This window comes from Leptosomus discolor, chromosome 4 (assembly GCF_034619465.1).
Source record: "Leptosomus discolor isolate bLepDis1 chromosome 4, bLepDis1.hap2, whole genome shotgun sequence".
In the NCBI taxonomy this organism is placed as follows: domain Eukaryota; kingdom Metazoa; phylum Chordata; class Aves; order Leptosomiformes; family Leptosomidae; genus Leptosomus; species Leptosomus discolor.
In genome coordinates, this window is record NC_141394.1 from 44,617,582 (window position 1) to 44,644,683 (window position 27,102).

At 37.7% G+C, this 27,102-nt stretch overlaps 1 protein-coding gene across 2 annotated transcripts in view; it reads right to left on the reverse strand.

The window, feature by feature from the left end:
* Positions 1 to 27,102, reverse strand: part of LOC104344957 (uncharacterized) — a 62,932-nt gene that overhangs the window by 25,931 nt on the left and 9,899 nt on the right. The window contains exons 9-13 of one of the 2 annotated variants that reach the window (XM_086464058.1): positions 17,365 to 17,561; positions 15,002 to 15,066; positions 11,933 to 12,039; positions 8,563 to 8,674; positions 3,355 to 3,457 (exon numbers count right to left, since the gene is read on the reverse strand). In XM_086464058.1, the coding sequence (XP_086320184.1) occupies positions 3,355 to 3,457; positions 8,563 to 8,674; positions 11,933 to 12,039; positions 15,002 to 15,066; positions 17,365 to 17,561 (584 nt within the window). The remainder of the gene's footprint in view (positions 1 to 3,354; positions 3,458 to 8,562; positions 8,675 to 11,932; positions 12,040 to 15,001; positions 15,067 to 17,364; positions 17,562 to 27,102) is intronic. The other variant, XM_086464059.1, reaches the window with a different exon arrangement.

Here is a 27,102-nt window from a genome sequence, read left to right on the forward strand (position 1 = left end):
CTCCATTCACGTAGGAGACAGCAGCCACAGCTGTTTTCACTCAACACCCAGTGAGAAAAGTGCTGCAGAACTGTATAAAAAGGGACCTCAGGTGCTCACTGCCCAGAGCACTTAGCATATGGGAGGTTCGACTTCTGGTTCTTCTCTGCCTGTGGACATTCCAGTCCTCCTGTAAGAGTGACCCAACTCCCATGGGGCATACTCTGCTTCTTGTTGAAGCTGCTACACTTTGAAGAATACTAATCTTATGCAAATATGGTTCAGTGAAACAGAGAGGGAGGAAAAAGCCAAGGGAGAAGGGGGTGGAAAATGAACATCAGGTGCTATTAGAGAGTTCGCCCTAGGACAACGACCATCATCTTAATTCTGGCTTCTGCTCCCAAGATTGCTTACACATCTATCTGACAAGAGCTTTAATTGAAGTCTTGTCTGGGGCTCTGCTTGTTTTAAGACAATTAAGCAGTGGGCATTACTTGTTCTGCTCTTCACAGCAAGTTCTGGCAGCCTACACCACTGTCAGAAACTAGGCATCATTAAGCTGATTCAGTTATTACTACAGTGCTAATTATTGTTTGGAAGTACTGTGCCTTTTTTTTTTTTTCTGCCAAGTCTCACTAAAGAAAACAAGAAAAGAAAAAAAAGACTCTTCCTAACTACTACCTTAAAAGTCTTCCACATCAATAAGTGGCCTACTAAGCATTTAGATCCCAAATCTGACTCTTCTCTGCATACACAGAATTTATCTGTGCAGGTAATATGGAAATCTACCACACAACAGCAACTGAAAGTGACTGTATGAAGCAGTCTCAATATATCTTCAACAAATTAAAAACCTGCCCATTTATGGGGCTGTTCAAGCACTCAGAAGCATGTCAGTAAACAGCTCTGATACCCTCTGACTCTAGTAATTTACACCACAGAGGCCAAAAACCTTGTTGAAGTCCTGTACCTGGCAAGCAAACGTGCTGTTTATAACCAGATGCCTCAGATGACTTCAGAAATATGCTCCTTCCCATTGCTGCTCATTAGCAGCAGCTCTATGAATTGAAACAGATTTGATTTTTTTCTTTTGCAAATAAATGCTACAGACCGTTCTAAAAAGTTTAAGCTGTTCCTTTAGGAAACAAAACCAGCACCTCACCATCATCCACACAGACTGCCTAACCCAATTCTACACAGGAATGTATCTGTTTCATCACAAAGAGCCCCGATAACATGAACTGAGAGCTTGCCAGCCACCTTAAACACACAGATGTTCACATATTCTGGTAACACAATTTCAATACTGGACATATTCCACCCAACCCAGGTAGCGCAGATCTTTTACTTTTTTTCACTCTGTGAAGAACGGTGGTGAAAGGAAAAACTTGAAATCTTAAACTCAACTTCAAACAACTTTAGCAGCTGCTTCACAAAAGAATAGGCACAGATTAAGAATTTGGAGAGATAAGCACATGTCCATCAGCTTCAGATCTTACAAGTAATTGTTTTAAAATCCACCCAGCTTTCCCTTGTTCAAAAAGATATTTTCTAGGGGACTGTCTATGCATATATAAAATAAATAATAAGCATAGATCTTCACTTTCAGGTATGTTACATTGTGTACTTGAATAATGAAAAAGGAGAAACTACTTCAATTATGAATCCTTAACTAATTAAAGAAATGGTAGTTTGGTCCAACTGTGAAAATGCCATCTTTCGTTCATTACAAAAACAGTCTTTAGAAGCAATTTTCATCTAGGCTAAATGCTGACCTACTAAGTAGCCTTCATAACTGCAAAATCTTTAAAAATTATCTCAATGAATATTCTATCTTGCAGAAAAGAAAAAAAAAAAGGATGACCATGCACTGACCTTGCCGTTATAAACATGATGTCGAGGAAAAAAAAAAAAACAACACAAACAACCTTACATTAACTGTATCTCTGCTACCACTGTTAAGACTACAACACAGAATGGGCACGCTTCCATACAATTTTGAATCCACTGAAAATAAAATGTTTATTAGTTCCTTAACTGCAAGGCAACACCTACACACCCCTCCGTTAATCAAGATTATAGATTTGCTATGGAAGTTGAGAGATTCAGGTTACGCTCATGTAATTTAATTTTGAAGATCTATGTAAATCCTCGTCATTTTCTTCTATAAGATACGTAGAAGCCACTACAAAATATCTGAGCTCTAGCCCTCAAAACAAGCTGTCAAAATTTTAAATGGATAATAAAAGTGGGTAAGTACCCATAATGTAAGCAGCAACTCACAACATATGAATGTGCTACTTACAATTGAGATGGATACAGTGGTGACACTTAAGTGACTTGGGACGAGAAGGAAAAAAAGGTTTGCTTAAAATAATCAAACAATAAAACCGTAAGTCCTCCTAGAAAGTGAAGATATTCCAATGACACTTAGAAAGAACAAATGTAAAGGGTTTTTTTGAAGAAACATTTGGTAAACAATAGAAGCATAGATCATTTCACACTAGGTGACCCTTATGCAAATACTTAAACTCAAAACTAAGAGGGCATAATTAAATGCCAGTATTTTGACTTTACCTCACAAGTCAATTAAAAAATAAAACTTATAATAGTTGTAGTACACCACAAATTCATACAAAAGCAAATGTTAAAAGACAGATTAATTTGAGGATAGACTTAACAGTGCAGGATCAGAATTTAAGTTGGGTAGTTAATATACACTGCAAATAAAGAGCTAGATGCAGGTCATTAGCATTCTCACTGCAGTATCATATTAAAAAGCTTTGAATTATATCTGAAAGTCGTAATTACCTACACAAGCAGCTACACATCAAACAGGCAGGAAGTACAGTAGCAGTCACGTCAAACAACTAAGTGCTGAAGAGACCTTTCAAAACCCTCATACCGCGCAGCTCTTCATAAACTGCAACGTTATAGCTGGACACTGCGCTAAGTTTTTGCCAACTGAATAACATTCTTAATGTTTATTGCCAGTGAGATCTAATAGCATTACAAAGTTTTAATGACATGGCAAATTAGAATAAGACACTGTTGCACATTGGTGTAACCATGGGTAGGGAAACAAAGAAAAATGAGGAAAACAAAAAAGGCAGGAAGGGACTGTAGCAGCAATAGAAGGATAAAGAATCTTCAAGGAACAAAAAGATGGACTCCCAGAACTTTCATTTTATCATTTTGCTAATGTCTGCAGACCCTATTTCTACAACAAACATAAATACCTTTAAAAAAACATTATGATTTCACCATTCACAGCACAATGAAATTAAATACAACTAAATCTTTGGGTGCTAGTCATGCTCAGGAAAAAAGAAAAAAGTAACTTTAAAATGCTTAGATGATGACGTGAGTATTTACCCATGCCAGTTCCAGCTGGTGCAACCTCTCTGGAGAAGATTTCTACAGCTTCTTTTTGCTTATGGTGTACAGCAAGCCAAATAACAGCTTCCCGAGGACCCTGCTTCAAAAAAGAAAATTAGATTAGCTTACATGCAGAACATCATCTAAATTCACCAAACTAAAAAAGTAACTGTAGCTTATCATTAAAGTTAAATCTAATGGGAATGTTTGGCGCTTACCGCTACAAGCTAGTGAGCAGTGACTTTTCATCCAGCATCACTATAATTTGCTGTTAATGTTTCATTATCTTTTTTATTTTGCTACCATGAAATCAACTATTGCAGCACACCATGCTGCTTCTCTAGCATTCTCAAAGGACCAAGCACCATAACTAATAATACTTCATAAGAAACTAAATACTTGGCTTCACTCTCAGCGGAACTGGCAAACAAACTTTCCTCTTGCTTTGACCGCACTGAGAAAACTTTGGGGTCAAGTTAGACAGGTGGGTTTACTTCCCTTAGCATCACGAAGTAAGCAGATCTGCTGACAGAAAAAGAATCTCAACCTAATCCTTGGGAGTTAAATGGAAGAATGGAACTTGCAAAAGCCACCACATTTCCAGAGAAGAGAGCACACTCCTCTAAAGGTAAACCCAACCAGTACTCTGCTCTCTAGTCAACTAACACATTCACCTTTGTCGATAAGCACACACTCTCACTTATTTTACTTCTCTAAAAATCCCTTTTCTGCCACTGGAAGATCCACCCCTGGAATCAACACACTGGCAAAAGCCGTAGAGCAAACATTTGGTCTCACTGAGGGCAAAGACTGTATTTATTCAAGAATTTGCATCCACCAGTAAGAACTACGTTTGGTCTACCTTTGAATCTCTAAACATGTGAAACCTGCTCAAGATAAAAGTCTGTCCCTAAGTGTGTCTTACTTGTCCCAAAGCACAAGTGCAACCATTTCCACCATGCCTACGAAATGGAACCACACAAGGTCTCAAAATCTACTTGTCAGGAGTTTCTCACACAGCGCTACTCCAAGTATGGAGTTCTGCAGCAAGGTATTTCTCTCTGGAAGTCAGCTTTATTAATGAGCACAAAGAAAGTTTCTAAAGCTTCTTTGGTAACCTTACATGAAATTCTTGGCTTACTTAATTCAACGTAAAATTAAAAAGAGAAGGAGTTTGACTACAGGATATTAGGGGATTTCTTCCACTGTTTATGTCCTTTTTTGTGTCAAGTGGAAAGGATGTATTTCATGAAAGCATTTTATGTCAGGAAAGGATGTATTTCATGAAAGCATGCAAAACATACCAAAGTTTGGTTTGGCGGGTTGTTTTTTTTTTAAGACTTGACTAAACATTTAACTGACTAAATGATTTTTTTTGCTCTTCAAAACAACCTGAGAAACTACACACTGGATATGAACTCCTACACTGCCTGTCTTTTGATAAATCTCCTAACTCCAGAGCTACTTATTTTAATTGCTCACATTTCTGTAAAGCTGCATTCTTTAAAAACATTACATAAACCTGCAAATTGAATACTAGCTTTTGAAATACTGATACCTTGCATATTTGTATCACTTCCCCGTGTGTATACAGTACATTTTTCCCAAAAGCAATACTGTTGAACATGTCAATGTTCAAAAATTTCAACTCGATTGCAGGAATTTAAGTAACTTCAGCAATGTAGCAACATGGATGTATTTCCTAGTGACAGCTGCTGAAATAGTGCTTATCATAAATGTTGTAATGCACTGCACCAAGCATTTTGGCTATTGTAAGAATATCCCAAAGAGACTGTTTTCTCTTGATTTCACTGTCCCAAAGGACCACTAAATCCTCTCTTCCAACTCAAATACACGACAAAATCCCAACACGAGTAAGCTCACTCATGCCAGCCTACAGCAAGGGAGGAAAACTTCCTGACTTTAGAGCTGGTGATCAGCTAAAATCCAATCATGAAGGGCCTTCTTGTTTTAGCATGTTTAAACCTAAGTCCTAAATATTCATGAAGTTGAAAGATGATTTTTCTGTACTACCTATTCTAGTGGCATTTCCACACAGAGGTACTCTGAGGTACTGTAATGATAAATATAATTGCCTTAATCTTAAGTTCTCCTATGTAGACATACTCACAGGGAGACACAGACAGTTGATCTCTCAGCATCCAAGCTCCCAGCCTGGGAAATACCTGCCACAATACTATCACGTAGGAAATCCTGCAAACTTCATTCACATTTTTACTAGTTTAACCCAATACTCATGTAGACAAACCCTAAAATAAAACTTTAGCAGAGCCAAGGTAGGAGAGGTTACACCATTCCCCCAGATCATGTATCATTTAAAGGATAGAAATTTCCTTCTATAAATACAGAAACAGATGTCCTGATCAAGACAGTACAAATAAGAAATCAGTTTTCCAACTTAAAAAAGTTTCACTAGATTGTTGTAAAAAATTGTTGCTACACAGAAAATAGGCAGCCATGCCACAAACTCAAACGCCTTTTTTTTAACATTCAGTGTTCCCAAAGCTACCACAAGACTCATTAAATTACTACAAATAATAACTAATAGGAAATATTCTTGCAGAAAACACAATTATGCATTCACATCTGCTTCCTGGTTCTAAACTGTACCATATCTTTAACATTCTATTTAAGTTCTAGGTTTACTTCCTTGCCCACAGATGCAAGATGTATCTTGCATCATCTATTAAAATAGTAAGCTGAATCTTGTTCTAAGTAGGTGAATCCAGTATTAAAACTGGAAATATAGACTATTTTAAAGTCATTTATTTTACAATATCATAATTAAAACAAAAAATAGCAAACCAAAGTTATACTTCATCAAATCTTAACAATGTGTTGTAAACTGGTTAACAAATGGTTAGTAGAAAACTAACAGACAGCAGATAGTGTTTTTATATAACAAACTAATACCCAATGTACTATCAATAGGTATCTTTCACATGAAACACATCCAGTATATCTAAGCCATGAACACACTGATGCAGTGACACTGTCATAACCCCTTCTTCCTCCCCAACAGAAAACCACAGAGCAGGAGATACTAAAAGGCAACCACCGCTGGGGTTCCTCAGTGCTGATTCAGGTCCCTTTCTTGCTGCTGCTGGGCTGCTGCTGACAAAGCAAGCTATCACAGTGGCAAGCAACAACCATGCAAACAGGCAGGGAAGACTGAGAAAGGAAAGGAGGCAAGCATTTCTTGATTTTGGAGGGATACTTGTGTGTTGTCAGGAACAGTCAATACTGCACACAGCAGCTCAGACTGCAGTACACACAGCCTACATAAGCCTGGAATACACAGGGATTTCACAGTTGCAAAGGCAAAGCTTCACACCCAGCTTGACACAAAAATTAGTCCAGCCACACCAGACACCTACACTGAGCTCCAAATACTGTTCAACCTGTCCTGTCTTGGTATTCATATACATATTTGCTTCTCCTCTTTAACTTTAGATGGTAGAACCTTCAAAGCAAAGAACGTTTTCCCAGTGCGTTAATATACTGCCTAACACAACATGGCTCTGGTTTTGAGCACTGTTATTTGCAACCCAAATAACCATGTCTAATTTTGTATGGAAAGATGTGGTAGCAAAGTGTGTTTCAGAGATTGCATTATTCCTACCTGAAGCTCCAACAGGCATGTGTTTTCCTTAGAATTCTGTGACTTTGTATTTAAAATGGAAAAGCAAACCCCACTCCCTATCCCTTTTTCTCAAGCTACTACAGCTGCTTTCCAGGTCAAGACTCCTCTGCTTAGTTTCTTCTGAACTGCTGGAGGAACCAGGTGAAGCGGGAAGACAGTAGAGTGATTTCCTGTATTTCAACCTCAGCTCTCTCATCCTATTTCAGGCGTGTATGGGAAGCATATATTTCCCACATGTATGGGAAGCACATAAAACAAGAGATAACAGTCTATTTACTTTTAATATAAGAAGTGGGAGTTGAGGCTGGCAATACAGAAAACACATTTCATTTGGAAAATTTATTTAATGTACCATAAGGAAGGCAAACCGAACAGTAAGGAAAGAGAAACTGCTCTTTTTAAAATCATTACTCACTCTACACGAGACAGAAAACCTTCTATGTAACAATTTAATTAAAGAATGTATTATAATGCATAATCATAAGGAGCTTGTATGAACAGAACACAGACACGTTCAACCTCTGGAACTTCTGTTCCTGTGTTTCAAAATTTTGATTCAGCAATCTCAGTAACACAGTCAACACTGAAGAGTTTTTGATCCTAAAAGGAAAAAGACCACATTATAAAGCTTGTTCCTCAGGAAGCAACTCCTGCTGGTGTGTAGAATGAAATTGAAGCTGAAGCACTAAAATGAACAGCTGCAGATATAACTTGCCCAATTTTTAAGAACACTTAATTTCTATAGTAAGAAGTTTGCTGTCTTTCTCCATGTGACATCCTTGTTTCCTATACATACAAACCATCAGATATTTTAAGTGCTGGCACTCCTAAGATCAAACTCTGAGCTGAGGTTTGCCATGTGTACCTTAAGAGTTTTGCAAGGCTGCCATTGAGAAAGGAGAATTAAATGCTACTGTTCTGGAACAAACTAAACCATCTAAATACTTAAAGTGCATCTAAGTGACAACAAGATTTATACTCTTTTCCTTAAAAAGGGCTTTCATATTCTAGATTAGGAAAACAGACCATGGATATCACAGCTGCAGTGGCTATGCCCATCATTCCTATTCTTACATATGAATTATTAAGTCACATATATGATACAGAAATACATAGCTGAAGATTGTTTCACAAGTAGTACTCACAGACAGTCTTAAAGCTGCAGAGGCAACAATTATTCTGCCATTTCCCAACTCTGCAATCTTCATAATGTGATCTTTTAGAGTTACACCTAATGCAATTTAAGTCTACATCATAAGAACTTTTGTAAGAAGGTACAAAGTTGTTTAGATGAACAATATTAGAACAGACCACAACATTTTTGTAAGATTTCATATCAGTGCTTCTGGAAGACCCAACACTGCAAAGACCTTGTCAGCATTAATTTTGTACACTAAGTAGTGACACTGAATTCTTTGCAAGATGATGGGGTGAAATTCCCAAGATGACAGTGACTTCCTTTAAAGTTGTGGAAAAGATAACAATACGGAGAGATTAAAAGAGGTCAGTAAAAGTTTAAGAACACTCCACTGAATACTTACACCATCTATACTCCTTCTAGCATGAGGTCCGTATGTATCTTCAGACCCTAAAACCTGTATGTTAACTGCACTGTAATCTTCATACCCAAGCTGACTGAAAATAAGACGAGTCCTGCAACAAATGATTTTTTATTAGTAAACTGCCTCAAAATTATTATCTGATGTAGCCCTGTGTGGTCCACAGGAGTTAGCTCTGTCATGTAAACTGGACTATGAATACTTTACACTAAACAAATTTATCTGAATACTACAAACCAAGCGATTACTGACAAGGAAGTTATGGCTCTGAATTTATCCCTAGGTTTCAAACTGAGCCTTTTGTTTATTCCAGTTATTTAAAGATGACAGGCAAAGACAAATACATGGATTTCAGCTCTTACTTTTATCTTTAAAAAAAAGACAGTTTGAAATGTAATTACAGTATATGCAATCTTCCTGGTTTTCATACCAGTAATTCACTCCTTAACTATGTTTCTGCTATAAGGCATTACGAACTACCAATAAATAGATGAAACTACCTCATTACATCACAGGCACCAGTGAAGAAAAAACCAAAACGAAGCAGGAACTTTTCTTCAAACCTTGAAAGGTGTTTATTTGGGATTCATGAACACACAACTCAAATGCCAAAAAGTAGATAAAGTTTTTAAAGAGAATGTTTCTTCATTACTCATGCCTTTCCAGAGTGGCACTGAGGTCCCTCAAACTCTTCATATAAGGATATTTCTACCAAAAGCACATTGTGTCAAGAATGCCAAGTTTGTCCAATCACTGTTAATAATGGAGATGAACATTACCTTCTTTTTATACACCATGAAAATACACACTGCTTTAAGAGAGCCAGGAATTAATACTGGTTTTTGACAAATACTAAATTTGGACTAAATAGACTGTTTGCAATAACTCGTAAAGAACAGCCCAACTCTCAATCACTAAAACTGAAAATGACCGCTGTAGTTTTAAAAAAATAACCATATGAAGTCCAAAATCCAAACCAATCACAAAAAGAATCCAACCATTAAAACCAGTCCAACTTATTAATATGTTGCAGACTGGAAAAATAGGGCAAATTCTGAAGCACTTAAACTGGTTTCCCAATAATCTTGGTCTGGCACCCTTGTAGCTCTATAAAAGATTTTATCAGTTCAAACACCGGAATTGTTATGATGAGAAAAATATTTTGCATCAGTAGAACATTTTTAAGACACTTAATATATCATCAATGTTGTAATATTTAGCATGGTACCTGAAAAATGAAGCAGTGTACAGGACTTTGCAGCAACTAGAAAATTACATTTTGTATTTAAGAGATGAAGGGGTTCCATGTACCACAAATGAGGCCATGTTTATTCTGATGACCACAGAAAGACAGATAATTTATTTAAGGTACGTAAATTTGCAAACCATGACTGTAATAAGTTAAATTATTTATCTACAAACATTACAGTCAGAGATACTACAGTTCAAAATACACTCTGTAGGTAATTTTTAGCCCTTTCATGTGTCTTAGTAATGCAACAGAGAACCATCAAAAATAAAAGGACACCAAAGACTACTCCAAAAATACTTCTTCACACACATACTGCCAAATCTCTCCTGCTTTCAAAAATCAAGAAACAAATAAAGGAGAAGCGTGCAAGAAAGAAGTGAAAGGAGTCGTATTACAAGTTGTCAAAACTGCTTAATGTCTTGGGCTGCCAACTAATTTGACCTGTATAACTGAAGCATCTTAAATTTGTGCACCTTATTCTGTACTTGTTGCTATTAGACTACTGGGCAGAATTTAACCTAGAACGGACCCAAAGCTGGCTAGCTGAAAGATCATGGCTTTACAACATGCTCTTGCAACAGGAATTGGTGGAAAGACTGAAGTCAGAGCTTCCTTAAAGAGATGTAGCTGCTGGCAGAGCATTCTCCTACAGTGATCAGAATAGCTTAACTCTTATTCTACACCTGGGTTGAGATACACAAATCTGTCGAACATGTTCAATAAACGATTACAAACATTACGCTGTTTAAGACTGTGTTTGAGATGGAAAATATACTGATGGGCAACGCTATATAATGTGATTTTTAACTCATAGAACAAGCCAGGGCTGCTCCAGGCATGACTCATGGGCTAGAGGCCACTTATCAAGTTAGTTAACCAGCCTTTGGCTATCTCCCATCAGCCCTCTTCTGAGGATTACTCAGCACAGCACAGTAAGCAGGCTGCACTAATTCTCGAGTGGTCACAGAGGCAGCAGCACCACAAGCTGTTTCAATCAGACAAAAGATTCATGTAGTCCAGTCTGAAATAATGTCCAAGAGCAAACATGAAAGGGAAAATACATGATTGTTTTTTCCCCAAAATAATCACCTAGATTCCAAAAATACTGCTTTTTGGAGACTTCCAAGTCCCTGAATCTTTGTATTGAACAGCTCTTGAAGGTTTTTTTTTTTTCCTTCATTGATTTTCTCAGTAGGTTCTTGGACACAGACACTTTTAGCATTCACACCATTCTGAAGAAAAGGATTTCCCAGCTTAATTACACATCCCGCTCTCAACTGCAACGTCTCTTGAGGGCAGTCACACAGCTCCCCCTTCATCACAGTGCTGTACAGGGGCACATGAGCAGGAAGTCACTAAGGCCACAGTAAACCTTGCATTTCTGACAGGTGTCTATCCTAGTGTACTTGCTGCATGGGTCTACAACAGGATGAGAGGAAAGTTATATCTAAAACATGGCACAGAGACAGATCTCACAATTAGAAAGACTGGGGCTATTGGAGTAAATGTTCAGAGACTTCAATGAAGATATGAGTTATATTTAAGAGGAATCCCTCCTCGCCCAAATACTGGCATGACAATATGACTAAAGGTGTATCAGTCTACCTTACAACTGTAGAATTGTTCTAGCAAACAAAAATCATTAGTCACATTTCACAAGGTACTAAGATAATTTTGCTTAAAACACAAACTTGGTACACTGCCTACATTTCATAGCACTAAGATTTTTGATAAAAAAGTTCTGTGAAAAATCAGTGAGAACTAGTTTCACATGAGTTTTTCTCCTACGCCTAATAAATTTAATCTGAAATACAGCTTTTCCACTCATTAATTTGGGCTTCTCTCCACTATCCAGTCACCTATTTTCAACAATATTTGAGACTTTTCTTGCTCTGTCAAACATAGCTGAAGCGTAGTCGTATGTTGAAAACAGGTTTCCTAAACAGGCTACTTAAGTCTTGAAATGTCCTTCCAATTGGAAGATTATAATCTTCAAGGGTTCTTACATCATTAATATGGATGCCATCGTATGTCACAGTTCTATTTTCATCACCTCAGAAAAGCAAAAGCCAAAACCCCTTCCAAGCCTCAAAGACTAACCTTTGCAGAATGCTTTCCGCAGTGCGTTTTCCTTTTTCTACTGCCTTTGGACCTCCCACTGGACAGACAGCAGTAGCTCTGAAGCCATCAAGGTAAGTGGCATTTACCTAACGATAAAGTGATTATGAAATTACACGGGATTCAGTACTGATACGCTATACATGCTCTCTGGCAATCATTATCTATACATTAAACCGAAGCGGAATAGAAAGAAACCATCATCATCATCACAAAAATTCACTCCTTCAAAATTCTATGAAAGGAAGATTCAAATCTGCAAAACTGTGAAACTCTTGAATCAGTTCTCATTGTCATTCTTAATTTCTCCTGTACTTACCTATTTTGGTACATAGGACACATTCTAATGTTGAAAAGCTGAATAATCTACCAGTGAAATAGATCAGACATGTTTCCCAAAAGTATTAAAGCAAACGTGGGAAAAAAAAAATAATCGAACACACACATGCAAACACAAAAGAACATGCTATACACTGCAAACATTCAATTAATAAGCATTTTACTAAATTTGCAGTGCTACAGCTGCTTAACAGAGCTCTAATAAAGTGAAAGTAATAACCATAATGCATGGTCATAAATGGTAGAAAGAGATACATCTAATATATATAAGCTTAGTGTGATAAGCGTTTTCAACATTTGTTACCTAATAGAAAAACAAAAACAGAAATTGAAGAACCTGGTTACACATTCAGCATAACTCTCTGCAACCAGAAATGTTTTTCCTACAGTAAATTTTCAAATAGTTTACCCAATCTACTTTTAAATGTCCCCAAAAATGGTGTTTCAGCTATTTCTTTTGAGAAGCTATTTCACAGGCAACTTATTTCTCATTATTTCCCCTGAAATTTAGCTCATATCTCACTTTCTCTTATCATTGTTTTATTAACTACTTCGCCTTTAATGCAGCAATTGAGTAATTTTCCTCTACATTTACTGTAAAGTTACTGAAAGACGTAACACACCCTTAAAAGATTTCTCGCTTGTTATAAAGCCCATTCAGTCACTTCCTAGCCAAGTTGAACATACTAAGGTCACTTCCTAAAAATTACTTCTGAAACAGGTGTACAAAGCATAGCTTCATTTATCACTGATGGCAAATCAAAGAGTTTCAAAGAATAGAAATATTTCACAGGAAGCCTAACTTACATATTTTAGAGTATCAGTAGACTGTTTAACATACAAAACACAATATATATTTAAGAAAATACTCCTAAACACATACATTGCAAATGCCTTAAGACACAACAGTAAATAAATAACAAATAAATTAAAACTTATTTTTGTTTTCCTTATATGTAAAAACCAAACTGTCATTCTGTTTTGTTTATTCCATTTCATGGTTCATCAACTGAAAATCTCAAATCTCAGTTACTTCCCTTAGATATAGAGAAGTATGGAAATATAAAGTCAAGAATAAAAACTGCAGGAGGACAAGGCTGCTGAACAGAACGGTCACTGAAAGTTGCTGAGAAGCAAAACATACTCTGCTTCAAACTGCACACTTGGACTTCGTACATCCACTGCTTTCTGTATTTGCCCATATCAAATTCCACTATTTACTACAGGAATAATAACAGCATTAGCATAACTATCATTTGATTGATGGAATTTGATGTTTTGTACAAAAGTATACTTCATTCTATGTCATTTTTAGGAATTGCTTCTAAATTGACCTCTCCGTCAGTTACACAATGACACTGTAAGCCTGGTTTTTAAAACTAAACATCTTTTAGAAATGTGCTTATAAATTATGTTTTAAGACCTTTTTGCTGTCATTTCAAACACCACAAAAACATATTTTCAGATTAGAAAGCGGTTATTCCCAGATGCAGATAACGCAGACACAGATCACTCAGAGAACGGAAATTTGTTGTTCCAGCATTATGTAACCAGAACTCCTGAACTAATAATAACTAACTAATAACTAACTCCTGAAGAAATGCAAAAAGCTGACCAGACAATATTGTACTGAAATTGTAGGCTGCCTATCAAAACAAAAAATTAAAAAAAAAATAATCAATGCTTCACTACATTAGGTGAAAGTTTAGAAAAATTCATGTTCAGATTACACTTCCACAATATTTTTAAAGCATCAAACCCCTTTTTCATAAAGCTGATACACATGTAATTACTAGAAAGCTGACAGAAATGGAAAAAACCTAACTTTGGGCATTAGAAAAGTGACCTGTGGTATACTACTTGATCCTAAAAATGCTTTGTCAGTATGCTTCAATTATGGAGCCTTTAGAGAGCTCTTGTATTCTGACTTTACAACTCACCAAAACCAAACCTGCTTTGGTAATATTATTATTTTTCTTTGAAATACTGTGTCTTTTAAAAATTGAAACTCTATCTTATAGAAAACCGGTTTTAAAAATGTCAGAAGAAATTTAAAAACGCAGTAAAAAGTTTCAAAGAAAAATTATACTCAGACATACATTATATTATTTAAAAGAGAATTATTAGCACAATTCCCAGCTTAAGTTAACTTACTTTTGTTACAGCTGTGCTAAAGAGTTAATTTCTGATCTCAACCTTGCTTCTGTAAAAGCCAGTTTTGCCCCTAGTTTAAACAAGCAAAGGATCCAGCCCTACTGGTACTTCACCAGAACTACATTACCTTAGCATTCGTTCAGGGAATGCAGACCACTAGAAGACTATAGTAACAAGCATAAAACTTCACAATTTGACTAGGAGCATGGGTTTCTTTCAACAGAAATTTTATGAGACTATCAGTCTGAGATGCTCTCTTGACAGATGAAGTTACTCATTACTTACCTTTCAAAAATTACTTGGCAGATAAATTTCACAATGACATAGAACAAATTAAACACACCAGTATAAAATTCAACAAGTATAAAGGTGTTAGTAGGCTAAGATGTTTTAAAAATTATTATTATTATTATTAAAGAACCATCCCAGCCTTCTCTGAAGGTTTGTGGATAAGTTTGTTATACAAATTAGTATGTTTTTATATTTCAAATAACGATCGTCTTTTTTCTTTTCCCCCCTCTTTCTTTTACTCTTACACTTCACAGGAAGAGATAATACCTTATAAAATGTTGAAGGAGGTGATCCTTTCGCTCCATGAACTTTCACTGCCCCACCATCAAAACCTATAGCCGTTAAAAATCAATATTTAAGCTTCTGCAATAAAACTTGAAAGACATTCTTTTGTGATGCATATTAATCAAATGCACCTAATTAAAAAGCAAATCATTAATAGCTGTACTGCCACAGAAGAGAGGACCTTTCACGGAACAGTCCTCCCTGCCTTACAATCACAAACAGCAAATTGGTGACTAAATTTATGACTTCAATGAGTCTTTTAACTGAATGCTTGAAATGTTTATTCATGTACTTAAGAAATACTTAACATAGAAAGCAGCCTTAGGACTTCAGACCCAGTAGTAATCTTCCACTTAACAGCCCGTTATTGCACACACACAGAGAGCGTACAATTTACTGTACGCTGGAGTGGATGGCAGTCCTTCACTTGGCAAAGAAATAAAACAAGAAAGATGACAAACAGTGAGAGTTTATTTGCTGATATCTCAGCAAGTGAAGGGATAACTTAATTTTAGCCTTGTCAATAACAGAACACAATCTCAATGTATGTTCCAGGGCAACTGCCATGTTCAGTATTAGGAATATTAATGCCAAAAAGAAATTGGAGAAAGTTATTGTCATGGCATCAGGTTCAAGCTTGAACTGGAGAAAATCAATAGGTGCAACTCTTTGAGAATTAGCAGTGCAGGATCAGCACCTCACGTTCAAACAGACAGAATTATACTGCAACTCACCTGTACCTAAACTGTGCTTTCAAATACTTGGGAAGCAGTTCAAAGCTTTACACACAAATACTCTGAAGATATCAAATCAGAACATATCTGAAAATGTGAATATGACCAGCAGAAATCTTATATGTCACTCAAATAACATCATCACTTCCTCTGCAAGATTGATATAAGGTTAATTTAACACTCAATACAGAAGAATATCCCTACAATCAGGGTGAGGATCTGGAAGAGTTTCATGTTCCAGGTGAAGGAGTAATGCAAAGGGAAAAAACCCGTAAAACAAAATGCATAGCATCCACTGACAAAAAGAAAACAGAAGCACCTCTCAGTTCAAACACTGCAAGTAATCCAGCAGGACAATAAAACCAGCAATGTAAACAGCAAAAATAGATAGCTTGTCTGTTTTTACTGGTGTACGTGTCAAAGCACTTCAAACTAAAAATATTTAAGAAATCTGCTCATTTTCCATCTGTTATATTTCTAAGAGGGCTAACTGAAAGTTCATGTGAAAGTTCATTTTAAGTTCAAACATGTCATATCGGGTCATTTACAAGCTAAAAGTTCATAGGAAGGTTAGGGTTTCCAATTTTATTTTTTCTTAAAAAAAGACTAGTGGCTAAAGAGGAGCAAGCTGGCCTTATCAGACTGCCATTTGGTTATGTTGCATGAGCAGAAGACACTGTACAATTTTACAGTACTTTTATTATTGAAGCAAAATATTTTTGATGCTACAGTGTTTTGAGTTTTAATCAGAGTAAGTTTTTAATTTGAGATTTCAATTGTTCTAGGTTTTATAAAGACGCTCAGCATACTGTCACAGACAAGTTCTGTTAGAACGAAGTAGGATATATAACACAGATGCAGTAAAAAACAAACTTCAAATGATGGTAGCTAAACATTTTTTTCAAGCTGTCTTATCCAACCTATGGATCTTCAAATCTGTTAAGCCTGGGGTTTTTTTGTTTGTTTGTTTTGCTTTTAAACCTGAACCTAGAACATACGTTATACCCATCCTTAGTCTAGTGGCTGCTGAGAATTTTGAGGATAGCAAATGGACATTTTTGAACAGAGATTCTCTGGTAGAAATCCTGTACCCTAAGCATGCTTCTATCACTTAAACGATCCACCTAAATGTCTCAGAAAAACACCATTACCAAGTAGTGCTTTGCAAGACACAGCTTTCCATTGCTACTAACATTTCAAATGCCGTATGACGAAACATACACAAAGCATACATTTTTTTGAGCAAAGAAATTGAGATGCAGTTTTAAAAAAAAACAAAACAAAACGGAAATCATAGTGAAGCTGTCTCAGTTTTGCTCACACATAGCTTAAAGACTTGGTAGGTGCAAGGTATGCACTAAAAAGTAAAGCAAAAGGAGTAGCGATCAAAGATTTAAATTAGTCAGCCAGCAAGATAAATAAGAGTATGGCTAAAATTTCTAAAGGAATTTCTAGCAAAAGTCCTTCAAAAAATCAGTTTAATGCAGTATCATACTCTAAGGAACTGATTTAACAAGAAATATAAAGAGAAGACATGGAAATTAAAGTAACTGCTTTAGTTTAATACCCCAGTTCATTGACGCAGATCTCTTAACATGTAAGAGGACTAACCTGGAATTTCAGTGATGGAAACTTCAGAAAAGTCACATGTGACATCTGGTAAAAGATAGCGCTGAGGATTGCCCAATTCATAGACCAACTGTTCAGCTACAGTGCCAAAAGAGATTAATCCCCCTGTGTCTGGTGGTTTGGAAAGAATAAAGTCTCCTTCAGAGGAACATTCTACAATGGGAAAGCCTATGGTGTGCCTAGAATATCAAAAACATTGAAAAAACCCTATAAATACAAAGGGAAAGTGAAAAGAAAAATGAGTAACAACATACCAGAATTTTATGGTAATGACTAATTAAATAAAAGTGATCAAGAGTTGTAACATACCTGGTTGTTTCTGCAGAAATATACACAAGAAAAAGCACTTAAACTGCTCAACCAAAATAATAAAGAGAATGCATTTTATTGCCTGGCAAAAGATTGCAGATACCAACAGTAAACAGATAGGATCAGAGAAGGGAGTGAAGTAGGACATTAACAGAAATAGTTAAAAGCAAAAGAAGACAAAAGAATTAGATGACTACAATTAGAGGTAAATTGAGATTAAAAACTGTGATTGCTAATTCTAGCCTAGTTTGACTCCAGCAGCACACACAGAATGAAGGTGAAGGCATGTAAACACATCCTGCATTCTAGGTTTGAAAAAGGCAGTCAAAGCAGGAAGAACAGACTCTGCTGGAAGCTTCAGAGATGAAGGAAAGTAGGAAACAGGAATAACCACACTCATTACGGACAATTTCACATGTTAATATAAGAAGTTATTATCAGAAAACAGAAAGATAGATGAAAGTTAAGATCTCCAGCCCAGAACACTAATAAAAGACAGAGTGAACAGGAAATTATGAGGCACAGCAAAAAGAAAAGCAGTAAACCAGAGAATTATAGAAAAGTTTGTAAAAAAAAAAAATTCCTCCCCCTCACATTCTCACAAGAGTAATATACAGAAAGTGACCTAATTACTCATAGTAAGAAGCACATGCTGGTCATCAGAGTAGCAGGGCAGCATTTTCAGGGTTATGTTGATGAGATCTAGAATGCCTGCTTTCCCAGCTAAAAGGCTTTTATTTTATTTACAGAGAATTTAAGTAATTACTTTAAAATAAATAAATAAATTTAGAAGTACCTGAAAACTAAAACAGAGCCTTAATATTCTTCTAAAAAGGCTACTTGGCTTACCCCCCTCTCACAGGAAGTTGGAAGTTTGTGCCAGTGCCCCAGAGATACAAAAGGAACACAAAAAGAGGATTTAAGGAGATACAGCCCCTTGCAAAATCAAAACTGTTCTAAAAAGGTCCTAATAACGAAAGGTGGTGAACATCATCATTCTCATTAAAGTCAATGACCTTCAAGTTCTTGGTACATACTAAAAATCTGTCCATCCCCGAAATTAATTAGTTTTGGGTGCTGGTGGTAACAATGTGCTGAACAAAACCAAACTGGTTATCAGCAAAGGTTAGATGAACATAGTTTGTGTAACATTAATCCACAAAGTTTTGAAGAAAGTAAGCAAAGAAACCAGCGCACTGTTAAGTGACATTTGTAAAAGTTCATGGGAGTTTGAACAGATTCCTTATCATTGGGAAGCTTCAAACATAACCCTGTTTTTAAAAAAAAAGGATTAAGAGACAAGCTCTGTTACCAGAGATCAGCAACTTTAATACTGATAGTGTACAAAACTTGCAAAGCAGGGCAGCTGGAGGACACCTAGAAAAGCCCACATCGAATCAGTAAAGATTATACTTCATTAGACTGGTATTTGAAACTATTTAAACCACTACAGAAATAAAGGGAAACAAAAAAACTCCACCCTGGTGAATACAAAAAATTGCATGGAATCAACGTTTCTTTTTTTCATACAAGTTATTCTAGTTGCATTTTTTGAGTGGAAGTGGAGGAAGAAAGATGGTGGCAGGGAGTATGTAACATTCAACATTTTAAAATTACAGAAAAAAACACCACCCAAAATCCCTCTCAATTCTTAGTCTTGAACATTAATGTGAGGTAACAGCCTAACATATGTAATTATCTCAGTTTTACAAGTAAGGAGTCACATATCAGAAGCATCATGATTTGCCCAGTGTTACACAGCAGGATCAGTGACTGAACAAGTCTAGAATTAAGGAGCTTTTACCCTCTTGGTGCCATGCCTGTGTGCTTTGACCCTACCATCTGTCTGTCTTAAGGCAACAGCACCATGTGCCTTGCAAGCAGGCTGAACACAGCTTATTCCAATCACCTACCCAAAAGCGAACTCATTTCCATCACAACAGATTACGCAGTGCGTTTATCCCACTGCCGTGACAACTGATATCCCGCTGCAGCCCACTTTGATTCGAGTCATCAGCACATGCAACCCTTACGACACATTCCCGCACCTACTCCTCAGTGATTTTTGTTTTGAAGAAGTAGACACTCAACTGTAGACACTCAACTTTCTACTCTGGACCACTGAGTCTACTAACATAGATTAAATTTCAGTTTGCCCAAGTTCCACTCTCAAAAGACCCGAACCGTTACAAAAAAAACCCAACCCAAAACGAAGAAGACTATAGTGAGGCAAAGACAGAAATTTCACCACACACAATGATTAAAATCTGGCAAATGTTTAAGTCATTAAAAACAAACCAATCATGGAAGACAGCAGATAAACAGTCATCTGTATAACAACACTATTATTCAGGTCTCTCAGGATGCAGAAGGAAGGACAGACTCCGATTTTCCTGTTATTTCAGGGCCATCAGAGGATATTTATGGTTGAATTTTTTTATTCTGCTAGAGTAGCTAGATGGAGACCATACAGGTACAAATCCACTCTCTGGAAAAGCTTCTAAACAGCCCCTAAGGTTGAGACATATTTGTAACAAAAGAGACACTCAGCTCTTACTACTTGCAGCAAAGTGTTGAACCAAAGCTTGTAAGAAAGTTGCATGAAGGAGAGAAGACATTCCAAACACACAAAAAACCCCAAAACCAAACACCCCTGCCTCAAAAAAAAAAAAAGGCGGGGGGGTGGGGGGGGTGGGGGTGGGCAAAACACCAACTCTTCCTAGGATAGGCATGCTGACGCAGGACACTAGCATGATAAGAACTTTTAGCCATATTTAAACCATTCTGAAATCCATGCCCCAAGTCAACGAGAAGAACATTACAATCAGTGACCTACTCTTTGCTCATGTCTTTCATTGCTACTCTGTTTCAACAGTTAGTGAAGGTACCAAGAAAGACTTTTTGCCTTTGTCCAAGATAAGCATGAGGGATGTTTCCTCCTCAAACTACATCACCACCCAATCAACTTTCCTGAATGCTCAGTTAGTTGTGAAAGATGTGTGCTCTCCCAGGTCACGTCAGCTCTGAAAACTTCCCTCATTTTTTAACAATTCAAAACAGAATTGAGCAAGAAGACCCTGGATTCCATCTGTACTGTAACTGGATGACTGAGAAAATACATATATCCTATACTACCTCGTAGCAGATGCCAACTACAACATACATTAATATATGCATGCTTAAGAGGAAAACGTATTTTGTATATTGCTAAAAGACATTACTTAAAATTAATTTTCAGCTTGGAAACAAACTGGGCTAAGGAACTCCTATGGCATGATTCAGTCAAGTGACAGGTACTTGAATCTGGAGTTTGAAGTCACTAGCAGCAATAGCTACCTGGATGGGGTATTCTAGCACATACCACAGGTACTATGATCACACCATCACCCTGATCAGCACTTCCACTGCAAGAAGTAACTCTTTGCCCAATTCAATAGTAGGTTTTGCTGAATAACTACATTCCGTATGACATCTGCTCTGTAACGCGCCAACTTTATCCTGGCCATAAAGCACAGCCAAGTTATAATTTGTACAGTGTAGCAGGGGAGTTAAACCACAGAACTGTAAAATTAAACTTCAGCAGCAACTACAGTCATGGCATGCAAAGTGACACAGTGGCCAAGCAGCACCCTTCAATAACAGGAGAACTGCATCAGTTTAGTGATAAAATCCCCTAGTAGGATGGGGCAGTATCAAGCAATGTAAACAATTCTGAAAGGAAACTAATAAAACGAATTCTAGTTAAATTATACGAACCTGTAATTAATAAAATACAATACTAGAAATAAATGAAAGAACAACTTTTAAGATACTTTGAGCAATTCTTTTAACACAGAGTTAAAATACAGACCTAATAAATTCAGTTTGTGAAAGGAGATCGCAACTACCACTCTTTTACCCAAGGGTTGCATGTTTGATATTGAACAATCAAGTCAATTATATGCGTTAGTAAACCAGAGCACTGAATAAGCCCAAGCTAAGATTAAACCTCAGAAACCCCCTCCAAACTGGGGCTAGGTGAGGAGTTAACAGTTAAAGCAGGACCTCACTGACTACAGCCTGGGGGTAACAAAGTTCTAAAACTAGTTTTGCTGCTGAAGCCACTGTCTCAACCACTAGCTACAGCTGTTGCCCTACTCTAATAGGAATCAGGGCTCTGAAAGAGAGTCTCCTGTCCGTTCTCTGCCTGCCAATGACTTACTCTCAGCTTAAGTTTTTCCATGTAAAATGCTGAGTATTCTTCTTTTTTGGCTCTCAGAAATGTTACAGTTTATGTGCATGTCACAGGTGATAACATGAACCATCTAAGCAGACATCTCACCAGTGTCTTCTCTGGCACAATGCACTATTCAATCTCTGGGAAACTATGAAGATAGCCTTCCCTCTTGTTTTACCATATAGCTCACACCATTAGTGTTACAAAAAAAGAGTAAAAGCCATGATCAGTACTGGTTCAGGGAGAAAGACATTGAGATAAAATGGCATTTCTTCCCTCATAAGGTGACAAACCCCTCAAGTATCTCATTCTGGCTCTTACTGGTAGACTGACAAGATTACTGGCAACAGAAGATGCGACAGTTAGTGTAGTACACTTACTTGCAGGGTAAGATGCTGCAACAAAGACAACAAAAACCAAAAAAGCCACAGCCATGCCCGTGACACAGAAGTGAACCAGTGTCCAAGTAGGCTGTGGTATGAACTTCTGGCTTTACAGCTAATGCAGTTTCCTGGGATGTGATTCAATGAATGTCATGCTAAGGGGATCTCTAAGCCAAGCTTCTCAACTCCCTGGGCATGTATTTTAACTGCAATGCAGTTAGGCAAACAGTAGAAACTGCTACCACTTCTAGCAGTGTTTTTACAACCAGTGCAGAACTGCTAAAATGTGTCAGGCAAGATCAGCACAGACTTATGGGAAAGGTATAGGCATCTCTTTACATGTAGGTACTAACATGTTTCCTAACATCTGCTGCAACTCTGATTTAGGGAAGATTTACTGACTGCATCACTTATCTCCTCTGACTAGGGCATTTCAGAGTATGCATTGTATGTAAACTCTTAACGCCTAGACAATTTCAGGCCAATCAGACAGGCTGCCTGGTGTTTTCAGATGCCTGGAATAGATGGTGCTACAAAGAAAAAGGCATTCCACATTGCTTAATTTGGGACTTGAACAGAATCCAGCATGTGAGTCCCAATCGGCAATCTGGATCCAGCCCTTAAGGGACTACAACTATTGACTTACCCTTTTGGTCATCCCAGGCCAGAGGATTATGCAGTCTCAACCATTGTACACTCTTGGCTTAGGGCAAAATGTCAGTGTTTATCATCTCCTCAAAATGATTACTCTACTGATCAGCATTAGTTTATCCTCGCCTGCATTTCAAAACAAAACAAAACAATGTACTAATCACCCACCAGCACTAAATAGTAGTAAGAGACATCAATGTCTGGAGTTAAACGAAAATTAAATACAGAGCTGGGCATTATCAATATAGTTCTGGCATCACAGTTCATTCTGACACACTGCATGAATTCCCTATTGAGTTCTGTGGCCTAGACATTAAACAGGGAACAGTGACGTATTATCACTTCTTCTGCCATCTACTACACAAATAACAGAAAAAGGAGTAAGTGCCTTTTTTGATAACATTAACTTAAAATCAGTCATTTAGGAATGCTCATTAGTCTTCTATAAACTGTGAACTAACGTTTTCTTGCATTTTCTCTGCTAAACACCAGAGAATCCACACAAGCAGTAAGTCAAGCAGCCTTCCTCTCACTGGAAAAGTAAACATCGTCTATCCTTTGTACCTGTCTGCCTGTTTCCAAGAAAACCGGACAAAACTTTACAGCTTTGAGATTGCTGTGTTTAAGTCAAATACATTATGAAGATAACACCCAGTACAGTTAAAGAAATACCTGTGCCTTAGCTCATCAGACAGAAATCAAATAAGTTTAGCTTCTGTCAACTAAACTTAATTAGATAGCCACAAGTTAGAACACACACTTTACTTGTTTTACATTAAAAACTTACTTTACTGAGACAACAAAGAAAGAGTAATTTAGGTTTTCATAGCTAACACTCAGTTGCCACAATATACCCACATGAACATTCCTGAGACTTAAAGCATCCTTTTGCAGTGGAATTGAGTTCCCAGAAGTGGTCTACATCAAACATTTCAAGAAAACCGAAAAACAACTCAACTATGTTGTATGAATGAAGTGGGTCCAATCGAGTGCCTCAGTACTCAGAGACATGAAAATATACGCATGGAATGTGAGCTCTGACCCGGCTTTACTTAGTTTAATTTAAAGCGCTCTTGTTTACATAGTTAATTATTTTTGTTTATGCATAAACTATAGACAGATAAGGTTTGTAAGTCTATAATTTGATGAAGTGTTCCTTTTTTTGTTTAGAAGTTAGAAAAACCCATATCCATCAGTCCTTCTTAGCAGTACACTTACACCTTTTCAAGCAGCCAAAGACAGAAGAACGATGTGGACCACTGTTGTCAGGGAGGAAAAAAACCCCAAAGACAGTGAAAAAATGACCCAAGTCTAATCATAACCAAGCCTACTCTCGGTAGTAAGATACAAGGAAAAGAGAGAGATTGCCCTCTAGTGTTTAGTCACCAGAGAAGAGCATAAATGCTGTGAAAGGCTTTCTTAAGCTCTAGCATAAAGGTCCAGTATCCGCTTGCAGACCTGAATGGTAAGTGGTCTTGGCTGCATGAACAGGCTTATGGCAGTGGGAAGAATCACCTTTTCATATGTGAAAGGCACTTTAACGACACACACACAGAGATTTGACTTGGCTTCTTCCCCCTACATTTACTGACTTTGTTGGGCTGGTTTGGATTTAACATTATGTATCACAGACCCTATGATTTACTGAGATCTAAATTACACATGCTTACTTTCAGAAGACTGCTAAAAATGTAGGTTTTCTTAAATGAGAGAGAAACCATTATATAGGTTGACTATAGTCAAATAACTTCTGCAAACTCTGTTAGAGGTCTGTTGACCTATTGGCAATATAACTTATGTTGGCAGCAGCAGATATGACAGTTTTGGTCGTTATCAAGGCTATGAATTATCACATAGTTATTGTGCATTATTACACAATGCATTATCTGCATGCATTGAAAATGGATTCAGACTGTCTAAATAACAAATACCTCATGCTACCAAGTTTCTTTAACTTAAAGAGTCAGCACGTTACTACTAAGCTATCAAATGGAAAACGCATTTTTCTGCAGCCCTAAAGCCTTCATAATATTTTCCCTTCATGCATTTAGGTCTAAATATAGCAAATGATTATTTACAGGGGGGTGGGGGAGCAGCAGCAGCAAAGCTCTCAAACAATCTCCTCCCATTCTCCTCCCCTCCTTCCCCCCATAGCTTAAATGGATGTGCCGGACCCCAAGCCCACTTTAGTCAGTCTTCTACTCTGCCTCTCAGGTTACTTAACATATGCATGCTTAAGAGAAAAATGTATTTTGTATGCTAAAAAGACATTACTTAAAATTAATTTTCAGCTTGGAAACAAACTGGGCTAAGTCACTCCTGTGGTCCTGCACACGGGTCAGGGCAATCCCAAGCACAGATACAGGCTGGGTGACGAGCGGATCGAGAGCAGCCCTGCAGAGAAGACTTGGGGGTGTTGGTGGATGAAGAACCGAACATGAGCCAGCAATGTGCGCTCGCAGCCCAGAAAGCCAATCGCATCCTGGGCTGCATCAAGAGAAGTGTGGCCAGCAGGTTGAGGGAGGTGATTGTCTCCCTCTGCTCCACTCTGGTGAGACCCCACCTGCAGTACTGCGTTCAGCTGTGGGGCCCCCAGCACAAGACAGACATGGACCTGCTCAAGCGGGTCCATAGGAGGGCCATGAAGATGATCAGGGGGCTGAAGCACCTCCCCTGTGAGGACAGGCTAAGAGAGTTGGGGTCGTTCAGCCTGGAGAAGAGAAGGCTTCCAGTACTTAAAGGGGGCCTACAGGAAAGGTGGGGAGGGACCCTTGATCAGAGAGGGTAGCAATAGGGCAAGGGGTAATGGAAAGAAGGGAGATTTAGGTTAGATATTAGGAAGAAATTCTTTACTGTGAGTGTGGTGAGACACTGGAACAGGTTGCCCAGAGAAGCTGTGGCTGCCCCCTCCCTGGCAGTGTTCAAAGTCCAGGCTGGATGGGGCTTTGAGCAACCTGGTCTAGTGGAAGGTGTCCCTGCCCATGGCAGGTGGGTTGGAACTAGGTGATCTTTATAGTCCCTTCCAACCCAAACCATTCTATGATTCTATGATTTTTGGTTTTGATCAGTTTTAGAAGTTCATCACACGGGTTGATGTGTAACATGCTTTTATTTCAAGAATTTCATTAATTAAATGCCTAAGGCATTTTGAATTTGCAAACAAAACCAGTAGTTCTAAGGCACTGTGATTAATTCTTCAGTAGACTTAACCTGAAGGTAAATAAATTACTGTTATATGAGCACAGATACCATCATGCATGGTTCAGAAGTATGCGCGCAGATCGATGTGGACAAGGTTACAGAACAGCACTGGGTGCTAACCTGCTGTATTCTTTAGTAGCAACTCAAGTCAGTACCAGTCAGGTCTAAGCCACAAGATTACGATTTTAGACAGTTATATGATTTTTCTATACACACACAAGTATTAACTAGGCATATATAACATATGTATACTTGTCTGTAAAATTAGCTACTTCCACTCTAGTAGCTCATGGTTTAATATACTCATTTTAACTCAGCATAATGAAACCCTCAGGAGATACATCAGAAGAGCAACAAAGTTAGCAGTTATAAGTTTCCAAACTGAACAGAGAGTCTCATTACTATAAACCCTCTCATTTGATTTCCCACTGAACACAACAGCGAAGAGTGAGTGCAGTTTGTACAGGGCTAGCAGCTTTCTAATAGGTGAAAATGTCTGACCCTGTTTCTTTCAATGCTTTATGTCCCTTCACCTGTAAGTGGGCAGTGTTCAGGAACTCAGAAAAGCAGAATACATCTTTCAGGATCACACTTCAAATTAGAAACAGTTACTACAAGGAGGAGAAAAAAGCTTGGCATCCCTAGGAAACTAACCCAGGAGAGCGGCTCTTCAGAGTGCAGGACACAGTGTTGTGCTGGTTCCTCCGCCTGGACTACAGGCTGCCCCCCCGATGGCCTCCTTCCCAGGGTCAGCTTGGGAGCAGGAAGACACCCAATGAAAGCCACTCTTCTCTCCTGAACTCTCTCCCACTGCTCTTCAGCCCTTTCCTCCATCAGGTAAAGGAAGCATTGCCTTTCTTATAACACAGCACAGGACAAGATTCCTCCCTCTCATCCCAAGGAAAATAGAAATAAACTGCAGCCACACTCATCCTATGCAAAACACGTTCCATGACTACT